At 44.6% G+C, this 20,197-nt stretch overlaps 1 protein-coding gene across 1 annotated transcript in view; it reads right to left on the bottom strand.

Moving 5' to 3' along the window:
- Positions 1–20,197, bottom strand: part of Vsnl1 (visinin like 1) — a 110,337-nt gene that overhangs the window by 56,231 nt on the left and 33,909 nt on the right. The window contains exon 2 of the mRNA XM_052745889.1: positions 2,846–3,012. Within this exon, the coding sequence (XP_052601849.1) occupies positions 2,846–3,007 (162 nt within the window). The 5' untranslated portion in view covers positions 3,008–3,012. The remainder of the gene's footprint in view (positions 1–2,845; positions 3,013–20,197) is intronic.

The raw sequence follows: 20,197 nt of genomic DNA, 5'->3' as shown, positions 1-20,197 counted from the left end.
CTCAGAGTTTACATGTGCTGATGGCAAAGGAACCCGCACTATATTAATTTTCTAGGGCTGCCAAGATGAAGTACCAGATGCTATGGTATATGTTTCTGGAGGCTGCAAATCCTCGACAAGGCATTGACAGGGTTGATTTCTTCTGAGGGAGGTCTCTGTAACTTCCAGATGGTTTTTTCGTGGTCTTCTCTCCATATGTCCTGTGTCCAGAGGGTTTTTTTTTTTTTTTTTTTTCGAGACAGGGTTTCTCTGTGTAGCTTTGCGCCTTTCCTGGAACTCACTTGGTAGCCCAGGCTGGCCTCGAACTCACAGAGATCCGCCTGGCTCTGCCTCCCGAGTGCTGGGATTAAAGGCATGTGCCACCACCGCCTGGGGGGTTGTTTTTTTTTTATTTCTATAAGGATAGAATTCACAGTGGGTGGGGACCCACTCTGTTGATTTTGCTTCAAGATGCTCTTTAAGGACCCTACACCTGAACACAGCCACATTCATATATACTAAGGGATAAGATGTCAACGTACCAATTTAGAGGGGATACAGTGTAGCAGATAAGAGGTCCTGAGCTTGGAATAAAACAAGCTCAGGTGGTGGGGGGAAGCATATCTGTTCTACTTCTGCTCAGAATTCCTATGCAAAACGCTAACATTTAGTTACTCAGATCTTCTTAAGAATGCCATAGTGATCTTAAATTTGTACATGTGTATATATATACATAAAATGTATGCATTATATATAATATATATACTCATATACACACAGGCATGTATATATACATACATCTATATGTCTATATACCCATGTGTGTTTTTATGTCCTGGTTTTTATTGTCAACTTGACACAACCTGGGGAGAGGGAGTCCCAATGGAGGGATTTCCCAGGTCAGATTGGCCTGTGGCAATGTCTGTGGGGACCTGTCTTGATCGTTCACTGATATAGGAAGGCCCTGCTCACTGTGTGTGGTCCCACTCCTGACCAGTAGCTCTAGGTTCTAGAAAGCTGGACGAGCATGAGCCAGAAGGAGCAAACCTGGAACAGTGTTTCTCCGTGGTTTCTGTTTCAGCTCCTGCCCTGGCTTCCCTCAGTGATACGTGGTGGCTTGGACGTGTAAGCCAAATAAAGTCTCTAGTCAGAGCTTTTGTCATAGCAATGGAAAGAGTAACCATTACTCTGTGTGTATGTGTGTGTGTGTGTGTGTGTGTGTGTGTGTGTACCATAGCACATGTGTAGAGGTAAGAGGATAGTTTGTGGGACTTGCTTCTCTTTCCAACATTCTATTATGCGGTGTTTGGGCATCACACCCAGGTATCTGAGCTTGGTGGCAAGTGCCTTCACTATCCAAGTCATCTCATAGATCTCCCATTGTGATCTTCTACCACGTATATGTGCATTGCACAACATATGTTCCTTTCTACATACACTTAGTGATATGATATTTAATATACCCTTACAGTTTTACATGAACAGAATTGATCAGTCATCACTTGGGGTGCCTGGCAATCACCAGTAGCCCATGCAATATCTGACTATTAGTTTAGTTAGCTAGCTGGTCAGCTTTTAATCCAATATGCAGCCACAAACTCACCATCCTGAAGCATGCTGAGACTTTAATATAATCTGTACCTCACCACACAGCCATAGCCCTACCTCCTCTCTTGCTTCTTCCTCTCTTCCTTCCCCACTCCTTCATTTCCCTTTTCCCTATCAGCTCGTTGTACTTAACTTGTTGTCCTACAAAGAAATCTTATTCCTGTCTAATTTAGGATCTCTGAACTTACTTTTGTACATGTGTTTTTAGCATTGCTGGAGTTCGACCGTCGTAATGGTAAACATGTCGTAGCTCCATTTTCCATGTTCCCAAGGATGGGCATTTGGGTTGCTTCCCAGTCTCATCATTGTGAACAGAGCAGCTATGAACATGCCCCTTCTTGAGCACGTGTAAGAGTGGAGGTGCTGGCTCTGAGGCGGTGGGTGATAAAAGCTCAGCCCCAGAGATAAAGGTGCTCGAAGCGCTACATAAGCCTCCCACGCATGGATACACACCTGGATAGTTCACATAGCTCACACTGACATTTGTTATAATAAAATAATAAAAAGCGACATTTTCTACTTGGTATTTCAGTCAGAAAAGGTTAAAACAAAACAAAAAAAACCTGCATCTCTCCCGCCAGTGTAACATTATGTAAGTGTCTGTCCACAAGATGGAATGCCCTAGATTATGCCAGGGGCACTGTGATTCACAAATTCAAGCAAACCCAAGCAACACCCCTGCAGCAGAAACTGTACTTTGATGATAGCTGATATCCATGGAAAGATTAGCGTCTAAGCAGTAGAAAGTATTTAGTCCATGGGTAAACATTGATGATTCGATACATGTAATACAATCTTCTCAATGAGCTGTGTAGGGACTTTGAATCCTTACCTGCAGCTAGAACCTTTCATGGTGAAAAATTGTTCACAGGTACATTCTCTTTAAGGAAAAAAATATGTGTACATCTACATATTTGTCTATGCATGTATGATCACCAGCAGACACTATCTCGGGGGTTTTTTATGGCACTTGCAGCAGGGGCTGTCACCATCTAAAACTATATTCAGTGTTTTAACAACTATTTTTTTCTTGTTCAGAACTTGCCTCACTTATCTGTAGAAACACCCCCACACACACATGCACAGACACACACACAAACACACACACACACACACACACACACACACACACACACACACACACACACACACACCTCTACATCAAAACAGCGGCGTAAAGGTTGGAATGGCAAGCCTCCATAGTTGAAGTTAACCAGCTAGATCTCGTTTGGAAGGAGAAGCCGTTGGAATTGCGTACCTTCACGTACAGCTGCTGGAACTCCTCAAGGTTCAGCCTCCCGCTCGGACAGTCCTTCAGGAACCCCTTGTACCACTGCTTGAGCTCATGCTCGTTGAACTCGGTGCTCTTCACCAGGTCCTCCATGACTTCAGGGGCCAGTTTGCTATTCTGTTTCCCCATTGTGCCTGCGGAGAACCACAAACCACATCAATGCAGGTCACCGCAGTGGCCAGAACTCACTTCTGCCCATCAGATCACAGACTCTCCGGGTCTGCCTCCTTCCACTTAGTGTTCGAGATAGACAGGGACAGGAAAACCCCTTTGGACAAGACTGAGGTCTGGGCAGCTCATCCTTCCCATCATCATGTCGCCTGTCATGAGGTATTGACTTTCCCGTGGAAACCAGGCAGCCGTCGCCCATGATGTTCGAGTCAGGTATATGGAAGCTTGTGGGTTACTGCTGTGAGTTACGGTTCAGTTACTAGTGCTTGACAGCTAAGAATCTAATTCTACATTTAACTTGCAGAGGTATTGGGAGAGAGATGGACAAGAACCGTGGAAGGACTTTATAACAAAAGTTTGAAAATCGATTTGGAAAACCTGATCATCTATCGTAGTGCCTCGGTTGGTCTAGTTCCCAAGTCCTGGGTTTTTTTTCTTTTTTTCCTAATGAAAACAGCTCATTTTGACTATCACAGTAATTCTTACTCTTTGGTTACTCTTTTCTTACAAATTGGTTAGTGAATTTTCATCAACTGGATTTCATCCTGTCATTTTTAATCTTTCGAAGTTCAAATGCCAGTGCCTGAAGCCATGTCTCCAACATGAACTGCAGGTTTGCATGGTCAAGAGCAGAGCGGAGAGTCGGAGGACATGTCAGGTCCAGAACCTTCAGCTTGTCACCTTGATTTGTAGTTAACTACGTGTGCTAGATACAGAAATATTAATTACCATCCTCTTTCAATTCTTCATAAAATAAATTAACAGATGTAACAGAATCCAGCTTTACTGTGATGGCTAATTAAGAAGCAAATAAAAAGAATAACTTGAAACTAAAATAGTTGTATTTTTGCTGGATAATTAATATTTTAAATCCTTTTATATTGAGAGCTGCTGGAAGCCAAAGACCATTTGAGTATACAACAAGAAATACCCAATTTGTTCAAAAGGCAGCAATTCCATAATGCCTTGGATGATGGTTTTCTCTAACAGAAAACCTTGGTTCTGATAGGTTGACCTTCTGAACACTAGTTGTCACCTGCTGTATACTCCCACAGTCTTTTGCCACCAGCAGCTCTCAATATCTTTAATGTTGTTGTTTTATTATAATAAGATAACTAAACTGTGGCCAATCGGCCAGAGAGTGGCTGAAGAAAAAAATTCATGAAAGTCTGAGGACACATCAGAAAGAGACAAGTACCAGAAGATGTTTAAGATCTAGCTAGCAGGGTGATTTGGTTTGAAAGAATGTACTCAAGTGGACCAGTTATTCCATGTGCTCTAAGCAGGTCTGTACTTGTAACAGCCCTGAGGGGACAATGTCATTTCATACTTTACTATTGTAATTATTTTAATCTGCTCCAAAAGCAGATCCTGCACCCTTCATCGGTAACCTGCCCTGACATTGAACAGGTCTTCCACTGTAATGAAACCAAACCAGGCTGCCTTACTTCCAGGAAAGTTTCCACCTTGGCATCATCCCAGCAGCATAGAGCCATTCAGAGGACACTTTGGGAGGGCCAGTTATTTTCCAAGCTCCTCTGTTTGACAAAGGGGCTCTGGGATCAGCAACTCTGTCCCTTATCAGGGAGCCTTTCTATTTAGTGTTGCTTTGAATTTCACTTCTAAGTCTTTTATTAGCAACTGTCTCTTAATTATAAGTTACTGTGGCATTCCACAGCTGGATGTGGAAATCAAGTGGGTACTCAGGTGTGAGATTTAATTAATCTGGGTAGGAAAACTGTAATTTACCGTTAGCCTCAGAATCAAAAGATGGACTGCCAAAACTCTCAGACTGTTACTTTGTTCTTTTTTTTTTTTTTAAAGAAAGATATCAACCTTCATTATTGATTAGAATCCAATCTCACAATAATAACTACTGAATATATAATGTTGGCTTGGAGAAGGCCCTAAATCAACCTGTGGGTCACAACCACCTTGGGGGCTGAATGACCCTTTCACAGGAGTTGCCTAAGACCATCAGAAAACACAGATATTTACACTATGATTCATAACAGTAGCAAAACTACAGTTATGAAGTAGCAATGAAAATAATTTTATGATTTGGGGGAAGTCACCACAACATGAGGAACTGTATTAAAGGGTCTCAGCATTAGGAAGGCTGAGAATTACTGGCCTAGATGGAGCACTTCACATACTTCAACAAGGACCAGACATCTCCCCAAGACTCAGAACACTGTGGTAACTTCTGCAAGATCACACAACCAAGGAAATGCAGAGCTGGGGTATGAATCTGCATTTACGAGACTAGAGTGCATCAGCAGAGATACGCAAGGGGATGGAAGTGTCCCTGGAATGGAAGAGGAGGAGCAGAAGTAAGAGGGTCAGAGAGATCTGAATCACTTTAAAGAAGGGAAAAAAGAGAGATGGGTTGTGTTGCTGGATTGGCTAGCCTGTTAGAGAAAGATTTACCGAAACCACACTTGGCAGATATGTATTAATTAATCATGAGAAATAGGTTAAAAGTTATGAGAAACCACACCCCAAATACCTGTAGAAACTCAGCAGTGTATCAGGTTAAGAGAAAATGGATTCTCCATGGATCATTTGTGATGCCTTAAGCTGTTCTCACTGGCTGGGAAGGGATGAATACCTCTTTCACATACAAGGGGCATTGTCAGGACCGTGAGTCATAATTCTGGAGAACCAAGTGCATAACTTCATGCCTTTTGGTTACAGTCACGGTCAGTGTTATTGCCCAGGTGTGCCCAGAGTGGGTGGATCATGCACAAAGTCCTGTCACGGCCTGCTCCAGTCACTGTGCTACTGTCCCTGTCCCCCCAACCCCCACCCCAGGCCTCATCAGGCTCTCCTCCCTCCTCCCTCCCCAGGTTCTATCCTAACCTCCCACAGTGCATAGTTGCTTGAGTAAAGCTTTGAGCCACTAACCTCAAACCTCAGCACGCCCCCCCCCCCGCCCCCCCCGCCCCGTGTCCCCAGCCCACAGCCCCATTTCCTGAGCACGGCATATGCTCTGCCGCTTGCCAAGTAGCCTCACTTTCTTCTGGTCTGTTGTTTCACGCCTTCTGGTCTGTTGTTTCATGCCGTAGGGTAACAATAATGAGCGGTTATAGGTTTCAGAGCTTGTACGTTGCAGACTTCCAGGTTCCCTAGAATGACGTCCCCCTTTGTCATTTTAGCCAATTCCTTTCTTTTTGTTTAAGTAACCTCAGCTCACATCTCACCTCTTCTGTAAGACCTTCGTGGTGGAGTTGCCCTCCATCCCAGGTCTCCCCTTTCTCTTGGTATAGCTTCCATGATCCTTATTTTCCTACTGGATTTTCTTTTCTTTTTTTGTTTGTTTTTTGAGGGGGGGAGAAATGGAGGGAGGGAGAGAGGGAGAAAGAGAGAGAGACAGAGACAGAGGGACACACAGACAGAGAGAGATAGAGAGGTGAAGGATGACTGTCTTTGCATCCTTGGTAATTCCTATTAGATGTTCCACAAACACATTTTGAGGGAATCAGTAGTAAGGCAGACTCACATATCTGATCTGCGTTTTCCCAGAGAAGTCAGTCTCATCTCGATTTGAAGAGAGTTGATGGACTCATAAGTCTGAGATACAGCCCACAGGTGGCAGAAATGTTTTGCTTAACTCTGTGGAAATTAGCCTGCCCTGCTAAAGATGGGCTCCTTCTGAATACCTTAAAGGCAGGTCTACATCTTTTACCTCAGTATCCTTGGGGGCCAATAGAAAGATGGTGTGTAGCAAGGTTTTTTAAATGAATGGGTGTGCATGACTTAATGCTTCCAACTCATGGACTTTTCATTCTGGGCTATAGTGATATGAGCCAAGTAATCTTTCTTGTTACGGAACCAGAATGGCAGAAAAGAAAAAATGACAAAAAGACTTATAATATTCCCTAGCCGAGTTCCCATGGCATACAGTGTCTCCAACTTGCTCTGTGATCTTGGGAGCATTCACCTTCCCTCTCACTCACTCTTTCCACTTAGAGAACAAGTTGGGTCAAGTGATCTTTGAGGCTCCCCTAGCTCCACCGCTGTCTGATTGGCTGCGCACATTTTTCTAACTCTGAAAGTATGAATCACAGACTTCAGACCGGCTTGTGTCGGCACATGTCCATTCTGTATTTTTACCTGAGAATCCGTCAGCACTTGAGCATTTTTGTTACCCAAGAAGGGAGGGGACAGAAACCGTGTTTTATTTTTAAGCTGGTGTTCCAGTCAATAAGGGAAAACCCAGACCCGCCCATGACCCAATGAACTCGTTGGTGCCTGAGATGCAGAAGAGAGAAACTCAGGACCAAGTACAAAAGGATCACATTGAGGTCCTCAGTGGGCACAAGATCTCAGAGAGGATGGAGCCCTTGAACAGAAAGCCTGAATCACTTCATTGCAAATGGTACTCCAATAGATGGGGGACTTGTATACTATCATACTGTACAGAAGGCTTTTGTGTAACAGCATTCAGCATGTAACAATGTTATCAAAAGGAGATCACCTTAACTTCCTTTTTCTTGCTAGTACTTTGCATATCAGAGAGAGTAAATGATTTGCCCTAGTGCCACTAGCTAGCAAGGAAAAGTTTGGTAAGGTCTGATCATAGACATCTCATACTCCTTTGCTTAGTGATACAGGCCACTGTCTTCTCCTGCCTGGAGGTTTCAGCTATCATTGGTGGTCCTGCCACAAGGGTTGTTTATTTCCTATCCACAGCCTACCTATCCAGTAGCAGGTTCCAGAGCAGAATAAACAGGATAGGTCATAGGTCATTGGGGACAGCTAGGGAGCTCCTATGGGAAAGAAAGCCTTTTCCCATACCCAGGAAGCACCTATGTACATCTTTTCTCCACAGTCCCTTCAGGGTAATTTCGTGTGTGTGTGTGTGTGTGTGTGTGTGTGTGTGTGTGTGTGTGTGTGTGTGTGTGTGTGTATGTGTATGTGTGCGCTACATGCTTCCTAGTACATTCCAGGGCCCGCTGAGTTACAATAGCCATACAGGTAGCTCCTCCCAGGTAATCTGGCAATTGGCTTGGTTGAATCTTGATAGGATTCATCTATAGACGGGTGACTGAGATGGAGGAGTCAAGCCACATGCGCCGACACACAGCGGCATAAGTACAATGGCAAACAGGCTTGGACAGCAGCCCAGCCCAACAGAAGAAAGGACTTTGGGGCACAGGCTTCAAACCTCTGGAATGCACTCAACACTCACTAGGGTGGAAGATGGCTTGGATGGGAGCCAGGCGGGTTCAAGTGTGGAATTACCAGGTCAGCACCCGACAAATTAGCTCTTAGCTCCAGCCCTTGGCTTCTTGTCTGTACACAGAGATAACCGGAAGAAGCTGGTCTTGTTCACGCATCAGTTGCTTGCTGGCGTGGCCTTTTGCTCCTTTGTCACCTGACTAAACCTTACTGCTCCTGCAAGATTCTGTTCATTCCTGCCTCTGCCGTGACACACCACGTGTGGCTTTTGGTTCTCCAGTCTGGTGTTTAATATCAGTTTCCTGGCTATGAAGATGAGAGGCATTATAAACAGGAGCAGACAGGGACCTCCAGAGCAACTCAGTTTGGCAGGAATTCCTAAGCAAATTCTGTGTGTGTGTGTGTGTGTGTGGGTGGGTGTAGGGGAGAATCTGCCTTGGGTATGGTGGGATATAAGTGGAAAACTCAGTTCCAGCCTTGAAGGGCTCACAAGACATTCATCCATCTTAAATATAAAGAACGATGAAATGATGTTCATAGCAGAAAACTGTAGTACCAGGGGACAGACAAAGAGATAAAATCCTGTAAGTTGTTCAGCTTTGTCTGTGACTAATTCCCAGGTGAAAACTCCTCTAAACCTGCTGGAACACATGAATCACCGCTGGCTACCTTTGGGGGACTCTTTCTCCTTAGAGGGAAGCTTGCAACTTACAAGCCAGATGAGTACAATGATTAGTTAACTGTGGTGTGCCACTGCATGCCATGAAGGGATGAGAGCATCCCAGGGCAGCATAGAAGTTCCCGCTGAATCCTCACTCTCCTTCCTGGTAGCTCTGATATGGTTCTAGATTCTTGCAGTGGGGACTGGCACGAAGAATTCAGAAACCATCTGCGTAGGGAAGACTGGAGCCTGGGAGAGCTGCCTCTGGGCTCTTCCAGTCCAAGTCTTCTGGTTTTCGACTAGAGGATTTGACACTCAGGAAAGTGACAGGACTCTCTAAGATCACAGAGGCAGCTGGTGGCTGAACTGTGCTGAGAAGCCTGGGAGACTGAGCCAGCTGGTGACCCACCCCTGACCCTTGCAGTATGCTGTCCCTAAGCCAAAGGCTCAAAGGCTGTAGTAGGCAAGCATGTTTATCTCTGTACAAAGAGGTTCAAATGCACTCCCTCCCACCCCCTTCCCCATTCCCCCCTAGGAGCCTGTAAACAAACTATTCTGGATTGCTAGTTTCTAAAGCCTGTTAACCTCGAAAACTAAGGATCATAGTTGCCCAGAACACTGAATAGTGGTTTCCTTTTGAATAAAGGCAATGACTTGAGAGCTGGATAATTTCTGCTCCATTTTCCTCCCTTCCTCCAAGAGCCAAGAACTCACAAGGCCCCAGGAGTATGTCTCAGGGGACAGTCGGGGTGTTGATGGCAGGCTGGCATCTCAGTGCTGTCTGGGAACCAAAGCAGCTTCAGGGAAGAGAAGTCCTTTCTCACAGTATTCTCTGATGCCATCGCCTCAAACCTGAACCTCGTGGGATTACAGCTGAGGTTCTGGCCCACAAGCTTGAAATAGGCAGTGGGGCTCAGGCTCCATCCTCAGGGATTCAAGATAAAAAGCAAAAGTACATTATTTGATCTATAATAAATGAGGAAAAAATACTTTGATGGCAGTGGCCGTGGTGCTGTTAGGGCAAGCGACAAGAGGTCTGTGCGTTCAGGAAAGTGTAATGAATACATGAAGGTGAAAGCAGACATGGGCCCCGGGGATCAATCATCCAACTGCTTTGTTTTCCAGCAGGAGACCTGGGGAGGTCAGGGCACTCATGCCAGAGAACACAGGTAGTTAGTAACAGAGCCCAGTGGTGCCCTCAGCAAGAGGCTTGTACACGGCTGCTGTGCCCATGCCTATGATCTGGGGGGCACTGAGGCAGATGGCAGGCCCCTACAGAATTGGAAAGAGTCTGCAAGAGCTCAGGATATGAAGAGAAGCCTTCCCGACAAGGACTGCCTTACCCATTCTCTACCAACTTCCTGTCTGAGCTGTCTCTGCATGGGATACAGCCTGAGAACCTGCAGGGGCTCTGGGACTTTGGAAGGATGGCCTACCCCTGACTCCAAGCTGGGAGCGGCCAGTAGACTTCCTGGTTCTCAAAAGAACTCCTAACATCTCTTCAAAGGGCCTGAATTACAGATCAGCCACTTCCGTATCATCTTCTTCCGATGTGTTTAAGACACACTGAATGCTTCTCAATGAGCTGAGAAAAGCATAACTTAGTCCAAAGCCATACTTGGTACCTCAGTGTTTGTCCATAACTTTGGAAATGTTTCTTCTCATCACTTCTTGGCCTTTTGGCTAAGATCAAAGGTGGAAATGTTTCGTCTCCATTTTTACCACCTTTCTGTTGGTTTCTCTTCCTTCCTACCAGGGCTCAATGTGTCCTTTACAGTCAGTTGGACTGAGTATGGGGGGAGGAGGCGGTGGGAAGGATGTACTAGAGTCAGGCTCGGGTTAGCTTCTGATAAATATAAACAGGTGTATTTTGAAGAGTTAATTCAGTCCATGGAGCCTGAGAACCTTCCTTTCTCAAGTGGAAATGATGGCATCTCCTCATGGGGCTGTTATGGGGTCAATGAAATGGCACATTCAGTTCCTTCCAACAGAAGAAGCAGGTGTTCAGCCACAATACCTGTTATCAACCCCACCACAGGCCCAGCAACCAGACTGATCTAGAATAAGGAGACTTGGATGATTCAAAACTTTGTTGAAGAGAAGCGACATCCAGGAATCACTCTAGATGGCCTCTCCTGGTTTGCATGAAAAGAAATACACATATCTAGGGGGCAGGGGAATTCTAAGGTGCCTCTGTTGACTCTGCATCATGGTTCAAATACAAAACGTCCCCCATAGGCCAATGCCTTTGAGCACTTACTCTGCCACACTGTTTTGTGAGGTGGTGGAATCTTAGTAACTATGGCCTAGTCAGCAGAAACGGGTTGCTGGGAACAAGTGTTGAAGGTGATATGGTTCTGGCCCAAACTGCTTCCTGATCTGCTCATATGTGACAAGTCATTCCAGGGACTCCTGCCATCATGCCTTTCTTACCATGATGGACTAGACACACTCTCTCTGAGCTGTGAGCCAAAAATATAACCTTCTTCCCTGACGTGGCTTCTGCCAGGGTTTCTGTCCTAGTGAATGTTCTGGTTAGTTTTAATTGCCATTTTGCCAAAACCTATAATCATATAATCACCTGGGAAGAAAATCTCAATGAGGAATTTTCTAGATCAGGGTGGCGTGTGTGTGTGTGTGTGTGTGTGTGTGTGTGTGTGTGTGTGTGTGTGTGTGTGTGTGTGTGTGTACCGTTTTGATTGTTAAGTGGTATGAGAAGACCCAGCCTATTGTGTGGGGTACCATTCCCTAGGCCTGGGCTTTTGAACACTATGAGAGGAGAAAGTTAGCTGAACGTAAATAAGTAAGCAAAGATACGCATGTTTATTCTCAATCTGCTCTTGACTGTGGCTGTGAAACTTTACGTTGTAACCTGACTTCCCTGAAACAACGGACTGTAACCTGGACTTATAAGTCAAACAACCCCCCTCTTCCCTAAGCTGCTTTTTGATAGGGTGTTTGTAACAATATAAATGAAACCAAGACAGGGACATAGATGTAAATAATGCCTACATCCTTCAAATAAGAGTATTTGATATATGGCCGGGCAGAGGAGAGTCACTTGAGGATCTCACAGCCCAGGCGAAGCGTCAACTGTTGAGCGAAGGAGATTTCCACCCAGTTTTTGGCTCAGCCACTGAACAGACGTGTGCGTTGATTAATAGCTGGTGACCTTTCCTCTGGGACCGGCTCAAGCAGCCACCCACTTTTCCGCAACCTGCACCTTGTTTTCATTTCCCTGTGCATCCAACCATTCTATGTATTCCTGAGGCACGGCTTCTGTGAAAGGAAATGGGCCTTCCTTGGCATTGTCAGAGCCTTGCTTGGTTCTGGGAGGCGGCAAAGGAAATGCTTTCATTAATAATCACAGCCTTCTGCCCGACAGATTGTGTTCTGGGCTGTGCTGCCAAGACCCAGTGGGAAGGGACCATGGCCCTTATCTCAGAGCAGCAGGGAGCCGCTGAGAGAGGAGTGGACCACCAGACTGTCCCCTGACACCAGCACCTCCTGGTCATGGTGTTGGGCCTTGAGCACTGAAGAAGTGACTGCCTTCCCATTGCTTTCCGAATAGCCTAGTCCTACGGGAGGGGCCAGTGACATGTTCATATGCCTTGACAGTAGCCGAGTCTCAATCCCCCTCACAGTCCAAATCTGAAGTCTCTGTATATTCCCTTCTGAGAGATGTCTGTGCTCACCATGCTTTTGAGATGTTATCTCTATAGTAGTTCTAAAATTGTGCATTAAATCATATAGCCCAGTCATTTGTTTTAGTTTTCCATTACATTTATTCGTGTGTGTGTGTGTGTGTGTGTGTGTGTGTGTGTGTGTGTGTGTGTGTGCTCTCAAGGAAGTTGAATCTTTTTTTCTACTATGTGGGTTCTTGGGATCAAACTTGAGTTGTCAAGCTTGGTGACAAGCACCTTTACTTCCAAGCTGTCTGTTTGGCTATGAAACACTACACTCTAGGTTGCCCTTGAACTTCTGGGTGATCCTTCTGTCTCTAGTCACTAAGTGCTGGCATTGGAGGCATAAGCCAGCACATCTGGCTGTCCGAATCTTAAATACAGAGAATTTTCAAATTCTCATATAAAGAAGGCTTTTTGTAAGTAAAATGTTCTAGTGGGAAGAGATGGGATTCTGAAATAAACCAATCTATCTCTGCTTCTTTCTTTCTCTCTTTCTTTCCTTCATTTGTTTTTGAGGCAGGATGTTAGGTAGCCCAAGCTGGCTTTGAACTTGCTACCTCAATGAAGATAATCTTGAACTACTTGAATCCTCCTGCATCTATCTCCTAAGTGCTAGGATTTCAGGCATGTACCACCTTGTCTCGTTTATGCGGAGCTGAGGATGGAACCCAGGCTCATGAGAATGCATCATGATTCACACGATCAAGATTGACATAAGTGCATATCCAATGTTCCCAACAGGAAGATAAAAGGAGAGAAGACATCACAACAACCCAGCAAACTGGGAAAGCAAGTCACCAAGCAACCTGTGGAGGACCACCTGACTTTTACTTTGTATATACGCTTGTGTGCACAGGAAGTTTGGGCACTTTCTAATTTACATTATAATCTTAACAGTGGTTCTGTGACTGATGATCGTACAGTGCTGGTATGTCACTCTCTCCTGAATCTCTCTGGGTGCCTATAACATTAATATTTAGAAAAGAAAAATATACAGCTTCTATTTCACCAAACAAACAGCGGTTTGGGCAACCTTGAGGTGAGAGTCACTCAGTTGATTTTCCTCAGTACTTGCCATTTTTAAACAATTCACGACATGACTTCACATTTCACTGGTAGCCACAGATCTTCAGTTCTGACACGCTTGGTTGGTTGAGTGAAATGAATACATGCAGTGATGCTTAGGAGAACCCGAGCAAGCTTCTCAACAGCCTAGATAGACGTAATAAAGAGGAACCATGCTGGAGTCAGGGTCTTGCCTGATTGGACCAGGGACTTCCAGGTGAGTGACCTCTGAGGCTTCACTTTGTCATCTCTGACTGACGATGCTATCAGGCTGGTGTATTAGTCCCACATTTAAAGTTTTACACATTTGCAAGAAATAAGTGAGGAAAGAGATGGAAAACACCACAGTAAAGGTTGATGTACCGTCAGATGCTTTTCATAGCAATTGGAATTCTAAGATAGAAAATCCAAAGGCAGAGACAGACTGCATCTGGGTGCCTAAGGCTAGGTCTATGGTTGCCTGTTCAAGGACTGAAAAGCATCTGTTTGCAGGACAAGTGGAAGAACCAAAAAGGCCTGGACACTGTAACTTCTCAGGGGCAATATTATCTGCTCTTGTTCCAGGAAACAAGGAGTGATGATTTGCCTGAAAGTGAAGGCCAGCATTTGGGGAACTTGACCTGCAACTGTTAGCTACAAAACCTGTAGATACTATAAAGCAGTGGTTCTCAACCTGTGGGTCACAACCCCTTGGGGGGTGCAGGTCTTGAATTGGATATCCTGCATATCAGATATTTATATTACAATTCACAGCAGTAGGAAAATTAGTATAAAGTAGCAATGAAAATAATTTTATGGTTGGAGACAGACTTCCACAACATGAGGAACTGTACTAAAGGGTCGCAACATTAGCAAGGTTGAGAACCACTGCTCTAAGGATGCTTTTTTTTTTTTTCAAGAGCCCCACCTAACTGTGTACATAGATCCTTTGTGATCTGATAGCATTGTGGGGCTCATCCTCCTCGGAGGCATCAGAGCCAAGTTTTACTCTCTTAGTTTGCTTCTCTGTTACCGTGACGTCACAAAGACTGAAACTAACCCTGGGAAGAAAGAGCTGATGACAGTTTATCTGGCTGACAATTCCGTGTTACAGTCCATCATGAAGGTAATCAGGGCAGGAACTCAAGAAGGAACCTGGAGACAGAAACTGAGGGAGAGGCCATGGAGGGGTGCTGCTTTACTGGCTTGCTCTCCATGGCTTGCTCAGCCTGCTTTCTTACAGAACCCAGGACCAGCAGATGTGGCACTGCTCACAATGGGCTGGGTCCTCTCACATCAAGCATTAATAAAGAAAATGCTCCTACCGACTTTCCCATAGGCCAGTGTGGTGGAGGTACTTCCTCAGTTGAGGTTCCTCCTTCCCGGATGACCCTAGCTTATGTCAGATTGACAAAACCCTCTAACCAGCCCTTAGTCCTAACCTTGCCAGTTTTCTATTTGTTTTCTTGAGCAACTTTTACAAAAGTCTGAGTCCTCACTGAACTTCAGGCTCCTCATGTACATAGTTATATAAAAAAAAAAACCTGCCTTCCCTAATGAGCCAGGTCATTGTAAGAAACCATCTGTGGATGCCGTTTATAAATGGGACAACTGTTTCTAGCTCCTAACCGGGTATATTTTCCACGATGTGTGAGATATATAGAAAAATATGAGTGTTTTTAGGCAGGGACGAAGAACGGGAGTGAATTTCAGATCCCTAACATGATGGAGCAAGATACCTGTTGCTGAGTAGTCAATCCAGGGTTCAGTAAGGGAACCCCAAAGGAGGATGTCACATGATAGAAACGACATGCCCAAATGCCCCCTCTTAGAGCTTCAGGAGATGGACACAGGCCAGTTTCCCAAAGGTTTTCCAAGGGGTGCTGATCCTCTTTGATGTGTGGCCAGCTCCGAATCAGGCCCACCTTGTCCTTGATGGGTCTTTGTGAAGTATCCAGGCAGGCTGGAACAAAGCACTAGATTATGGCACATCAAAAGTGTCTTGGCTGGAAGGGACAAGGCCAAGGCTGGGAGGGCTAAAATTAGACCTTCCGGTGGTGTTGGACTTGGCAGTCTTCTGTGCAGCCTGCTAATATGGCCCCCTCCCTCTCAGCCTTGGGCCTTCCGAGAGCACAGGTAACAGGTGTTGAAGGGAATGAAGTGCTGTTTCCTTTGGTACCCTGTGGGGATGGCAAATGCTTCTGGGCCCATGTCGCTGTCGGTTGGAGCAGAATGTTGAGCAATACTTAGTTTCGTTTTTTTTTTTTTGTTTTTGTTTTTTTTTTTTTTACACAAAGGTAATTTACAGATTAAGATAAAAACTCTATTGTTTCGTCTCGTCAAGCTAATGTCCTTCCATGCTGAAACCACAAGGGAGCCTCAAGACAACCACAGAGTGTCTTTGAACCTCGCAGGTGTTTATCTGAGAACGTGTAACCTCTGCAGAATCCAGGGACTCCGTTATCTCAGCCTTACATCACGCTGCGCAGTGGTGTATTTTTCAGAGAGGAGCCGGGGCTCGTGTCACACCGAGAAGGCACAATTGTTAGTTTGTGCTTCAGGGAAAAGCTACCAAGTCTTTCTCATGGTATTTATTCAACATTAAGTATATGAATAACCACCTTGAGCTAGAGAATGAAACACTAGATCTATATGCCTGATGTGTTTGTTAGCAGTAATGCCAGCAGTTTACAGTGTTCTTCCTGTGTGTTCATGGATTGCTTGTCGATAACATATGTATGTGGGTTAAGTATATTTGCATGTTTGTGTGTGCATATATGTGTGGGCAGATGTCCTGGCTAGTTTTATGTGATGTTGACACAGGCTAGAATCATTTGAGAGGTGGGAACCCCAAATAAGAAAATGCCTCCATAAGATCCAGCTATAGGCACGCCTGTAGAGCATTTTCTTAGTTAGTGATTGATGGGGGAGGGCCTAGCCCACTGTGAGTGGTGCCATCCCTGGGCTGGTGGTCCTGGGTTCTATAAGAAAACAGACTGAGCAAGCCATGGGGAGCAAGCCAGTAAGCAGCACTCTTCCATGGCCTCTGTATCAGTTCCTGCCTCCAGGTTCCTGCCCTGTTTGAGTTCCTGTCCTGACTTCCTTCAGTGATGAACAGTGATATGGAAGTTCCTGTCCTGACTTCTTTCAATGATGAACAGTGATATGGCACAGTGATATGCTTGTCTTTCAGCTTCTTTGGTCCTGGTGTTTTATCACAGCTATAGTAACTCTAACTAAGACAGCAGGTATATAGGTATATGTGTGCATGTGCATGTAGTGGCTGAGGATGAGGATGGCTGTCTTCTTTAATCACTCCCTGCCTTACTGTGGGAGAACAGCTCTCTCACTTAACCTGGAGCTCACCACTGCTGCTAGGCTGGCTGGCCTGTGGGTCCCATGGATCCATCTGTTTCTGCTGAATCAGCTCTGGGACTACAGGCAGATGAATCACGCTTGGCTTTTTGTATGGATACTGAGGATCCTCGCAATTGTCTGCCAAGCACTCTATCAATTGAGCTGCCTCTTTGGTTCCCCCTTCCAATAGTTTGATGACATAGATACCACCGTGTCTTTCTTTCACAGTTAACATAAAAAAAAAAATAGCTGAGGAAGTTCACCTGTCCAAGGTCACATAGCCTGGAATCTGAACCTGACAGGTAACAGTAGACACTGTTAGATATGTTGCCTATTTAAAGGAGGCAAGAATCAAGACAGTACATTCTAGAATAGAAGCAACCACTTCAGTGTAATACCTCACAGTTCTTTTCCCCCAGGTGCTACCCTTTCTATGGACATTTTTCTCCATGTAAAATGGCTTCAAAGGCACCCAGAGAGACTCAGACCCTTATCTCCCCTTGCCTGGCTCTAGTCTTTAATAGACAGGGGAGGGGTTTAGCTGCTGAATACAAAAGCAGCAATTCAAAGGGCAAGGAGTGTTCAGCCTACAGAAGCAAAGACTCTGCAGAGGGAATATGAGCTCCCCTCAAATAAAGGCAGGACTTACTGGCACAAAAATAGCCATATAGATCAGCATAACAGGATGGGGAGTCTAGAAATAGATGCAGCTATGCATAATCACTTAATATAAGATCAAGGGAGCTTCTCAGAACGAGGGGGAAAGGAAACAGATTTTCTAAGTGACCTCATCATCCCTTGAGAGCAAATTTGATGAAAAAAGTAAGTGAACCACATTATATGTTCTATATTTAAAAATCATTAACATTTGGCATGAAAAAATCTTACAAGTTAGAGTATTAAATTTTAATATGATGGTAAGTCAAGAGAAACTATTAGAAACTGAAAATATTAAGAAAATACCCACAGTTTTGTATTTGCACACTTGTAGATTATTATCACACACAAATTATTAAGGGAACCACCAAAGTCTGAAAAAAATGAATGACTAAATGTGTATGCATAAACCAGAAGAGTACACTCAAATAGTAAACAAACTGTGAGAAGCATGTTTGACCAATAGACATAAGTACATAAAACCTCTAAGTTTCATGAGTCTGAAAAGGGTGTGTGTGTGTAAATAGCGGTGTAGAGAAATACATGCCATATAAATGTCTTCTAAGGACCAAGGAAGCTTAAAAAGAAACAAAAATGAGCAGAAGGTAAATAAAAGATGAAGTATCAATGGCAAAATTTTCTCCTACAGATAAAGAAATGTGGTTAAATTGTATGTTCCAGCTCCCTAGACAATGCTAGAAGTCATAAAACATCAAGTTCTTTTGATCCCAGGTGTGTGTGTGTGTGTGTGTGTGTGTGTGTGTGTGTGTGTGTGTGTGAAAGAGAGAGAGAGAGAGAGAGAGAGAGAGAGAGAGAGAGAGAGAGAGAGAGAGAGAGAGAGAGAGAGTTGTATATGCATGTGTATGTATGCACATCTGTGAAGGCATGTTTGCTCTTATGTGTGCAGATGGAGGCCAGAGGTTGACTCTGAGTATCTTCCTATATCACTCTCTTTCTTGTTTCTTGAGATGGGGATCTCTCACTGAACCTAGAGCTAGACACTTTGGCTAGGTATCTGCAAGTTTCTGTCTACCCCACCCTTTCTGTGCGCCGGGTAATAGGTATGTGATGCTTTGATGTGAGTGCCAGGGATTTGAACTCAGATCCTCATCTTTACATAAGCTATTTATCTATGGGACCATCTCTTCAGGCTCTAGAGGGGGTTATCTTCAGAAAACAATCCAGGGAGAAAACGTTATAGATGGGTATATTTATTTCAACTTCATTTGGTAATAGTAAGAGTGCTAGAACTTTAAGTGTTCCCCGTTAGGGAAATGGGTGGTAAATTATAGAATGTTATCTCCACGGCACAAAAATATGAATGCAGTGTCGAAACACAGCAAATTGCTCACGATATGCTAAGCGGGGGGGGGGGGGGGAAGATAAACACAAGATTAAAGTGCTCCATAATTACCACGTTTACTACAAAGCAAAGTCAATTGTTTTCCTCTTTTCCTTTCTCTTGATGGGTAAAAAGTGATGTGCAGAAACCATGCTCTGTGTGAGAAGGAGAATAAAGGGCTTATTTCCAGTGCAAGCCAATGACTCAACAAGGGAGAGAGACGTAATATGCAAGGCAATTAATTGCAAGTTACAAGAGGGAGAGACAAATGCATTCTCATAACCCAGAAGGCTCTGGGCTACCAGAGGAGTGCTACATCTTGTAAAGCCTGTATAGGCTGCCTTATTAACTTACATTTGAACAAGAGAACCTGAAAGGCTCTCTGTAAGATCGAATTGATGGCCTCTGTTAGAAAACTGAGAGGCTCGGCCTGTAGAAGGAGTGAGCAAATTTTCAAATTAGAAACAGAGCTGCACATAGAACTCAGCCAGCTGTTTTCATCCCAGATTCTTTCCAGAACTTTCTGGAATGCCTATAGTGACTGAATCTTGAGAGGACCCAGACATAGGGGGTCCCACTTAGTTATTGTGTGCTTCCTCATGGTTTCAGGACTGTGAGTTCTTTTTCATCCCTCTCAGCCTGGGAGGCGGCGACTCCTCCTCAGATTACCCTTTATGCCTTTCGTTGACCAAATTGAGCTTCTTTGCTTTTAGCACGCCCCCCTTTTTTTTCCAAAAAGCTGATAGCTTCATTGAATGAAATAGTAGAGGGTTAAGAACCTTCTGTCCCACATCCAGCACAAGGACCAACTGTTGCAACAGGAGAGATGAATGGATGTGAGGAAAGGAATGAAAGGGGACACCTGGACGCTCTCCTGGGACTGGTGACTGGCATGGGACCCTGGGACCAGCATCTCCTTATTCTGCCTAGCGAATACCTTTAGGAAAAGACAGTTGTGTATGATATAACCATATTTTTGGACAGCAATGATGGTCTCATATGATTATAATGGAGTTGAACTTTTCCAGTGGTCCAGGGACATTACAGCCTTCTAATGTCACAGTGTAGCTCAAACATCATGCACACACCAGGAGTGGTGTTGTACATTTGCGGGTCCTGGCAACTTGGGAGGTAGATGAAGGAGGACTAGGAGTACAAAGGTATCCTTTGCTACAAGGCAAGTTTGAGATCAGCTTGGTTACATGAAATCCTGTCTC

Source organism: Peromyscus californicus, unplaced genomic scaffold (genome assembly GCF_007827085.1).
Source record: "Peromyscus californicus insignis strain IS unplaced genomic scaffold, ASM782708v3 Scaffold_1__1_contigs__length_55948999, whole genome shotgun sequence".
Taxonomy (NCBI): Eukaryota; Metazoa; Chordata; class Mammalia; order Rodentia; family Cricetidae; genus Peromyscus; species Peromyscus californicus.
This window is presented reverse-complemented; position numbering and strand designations above follow the sequence as displayed.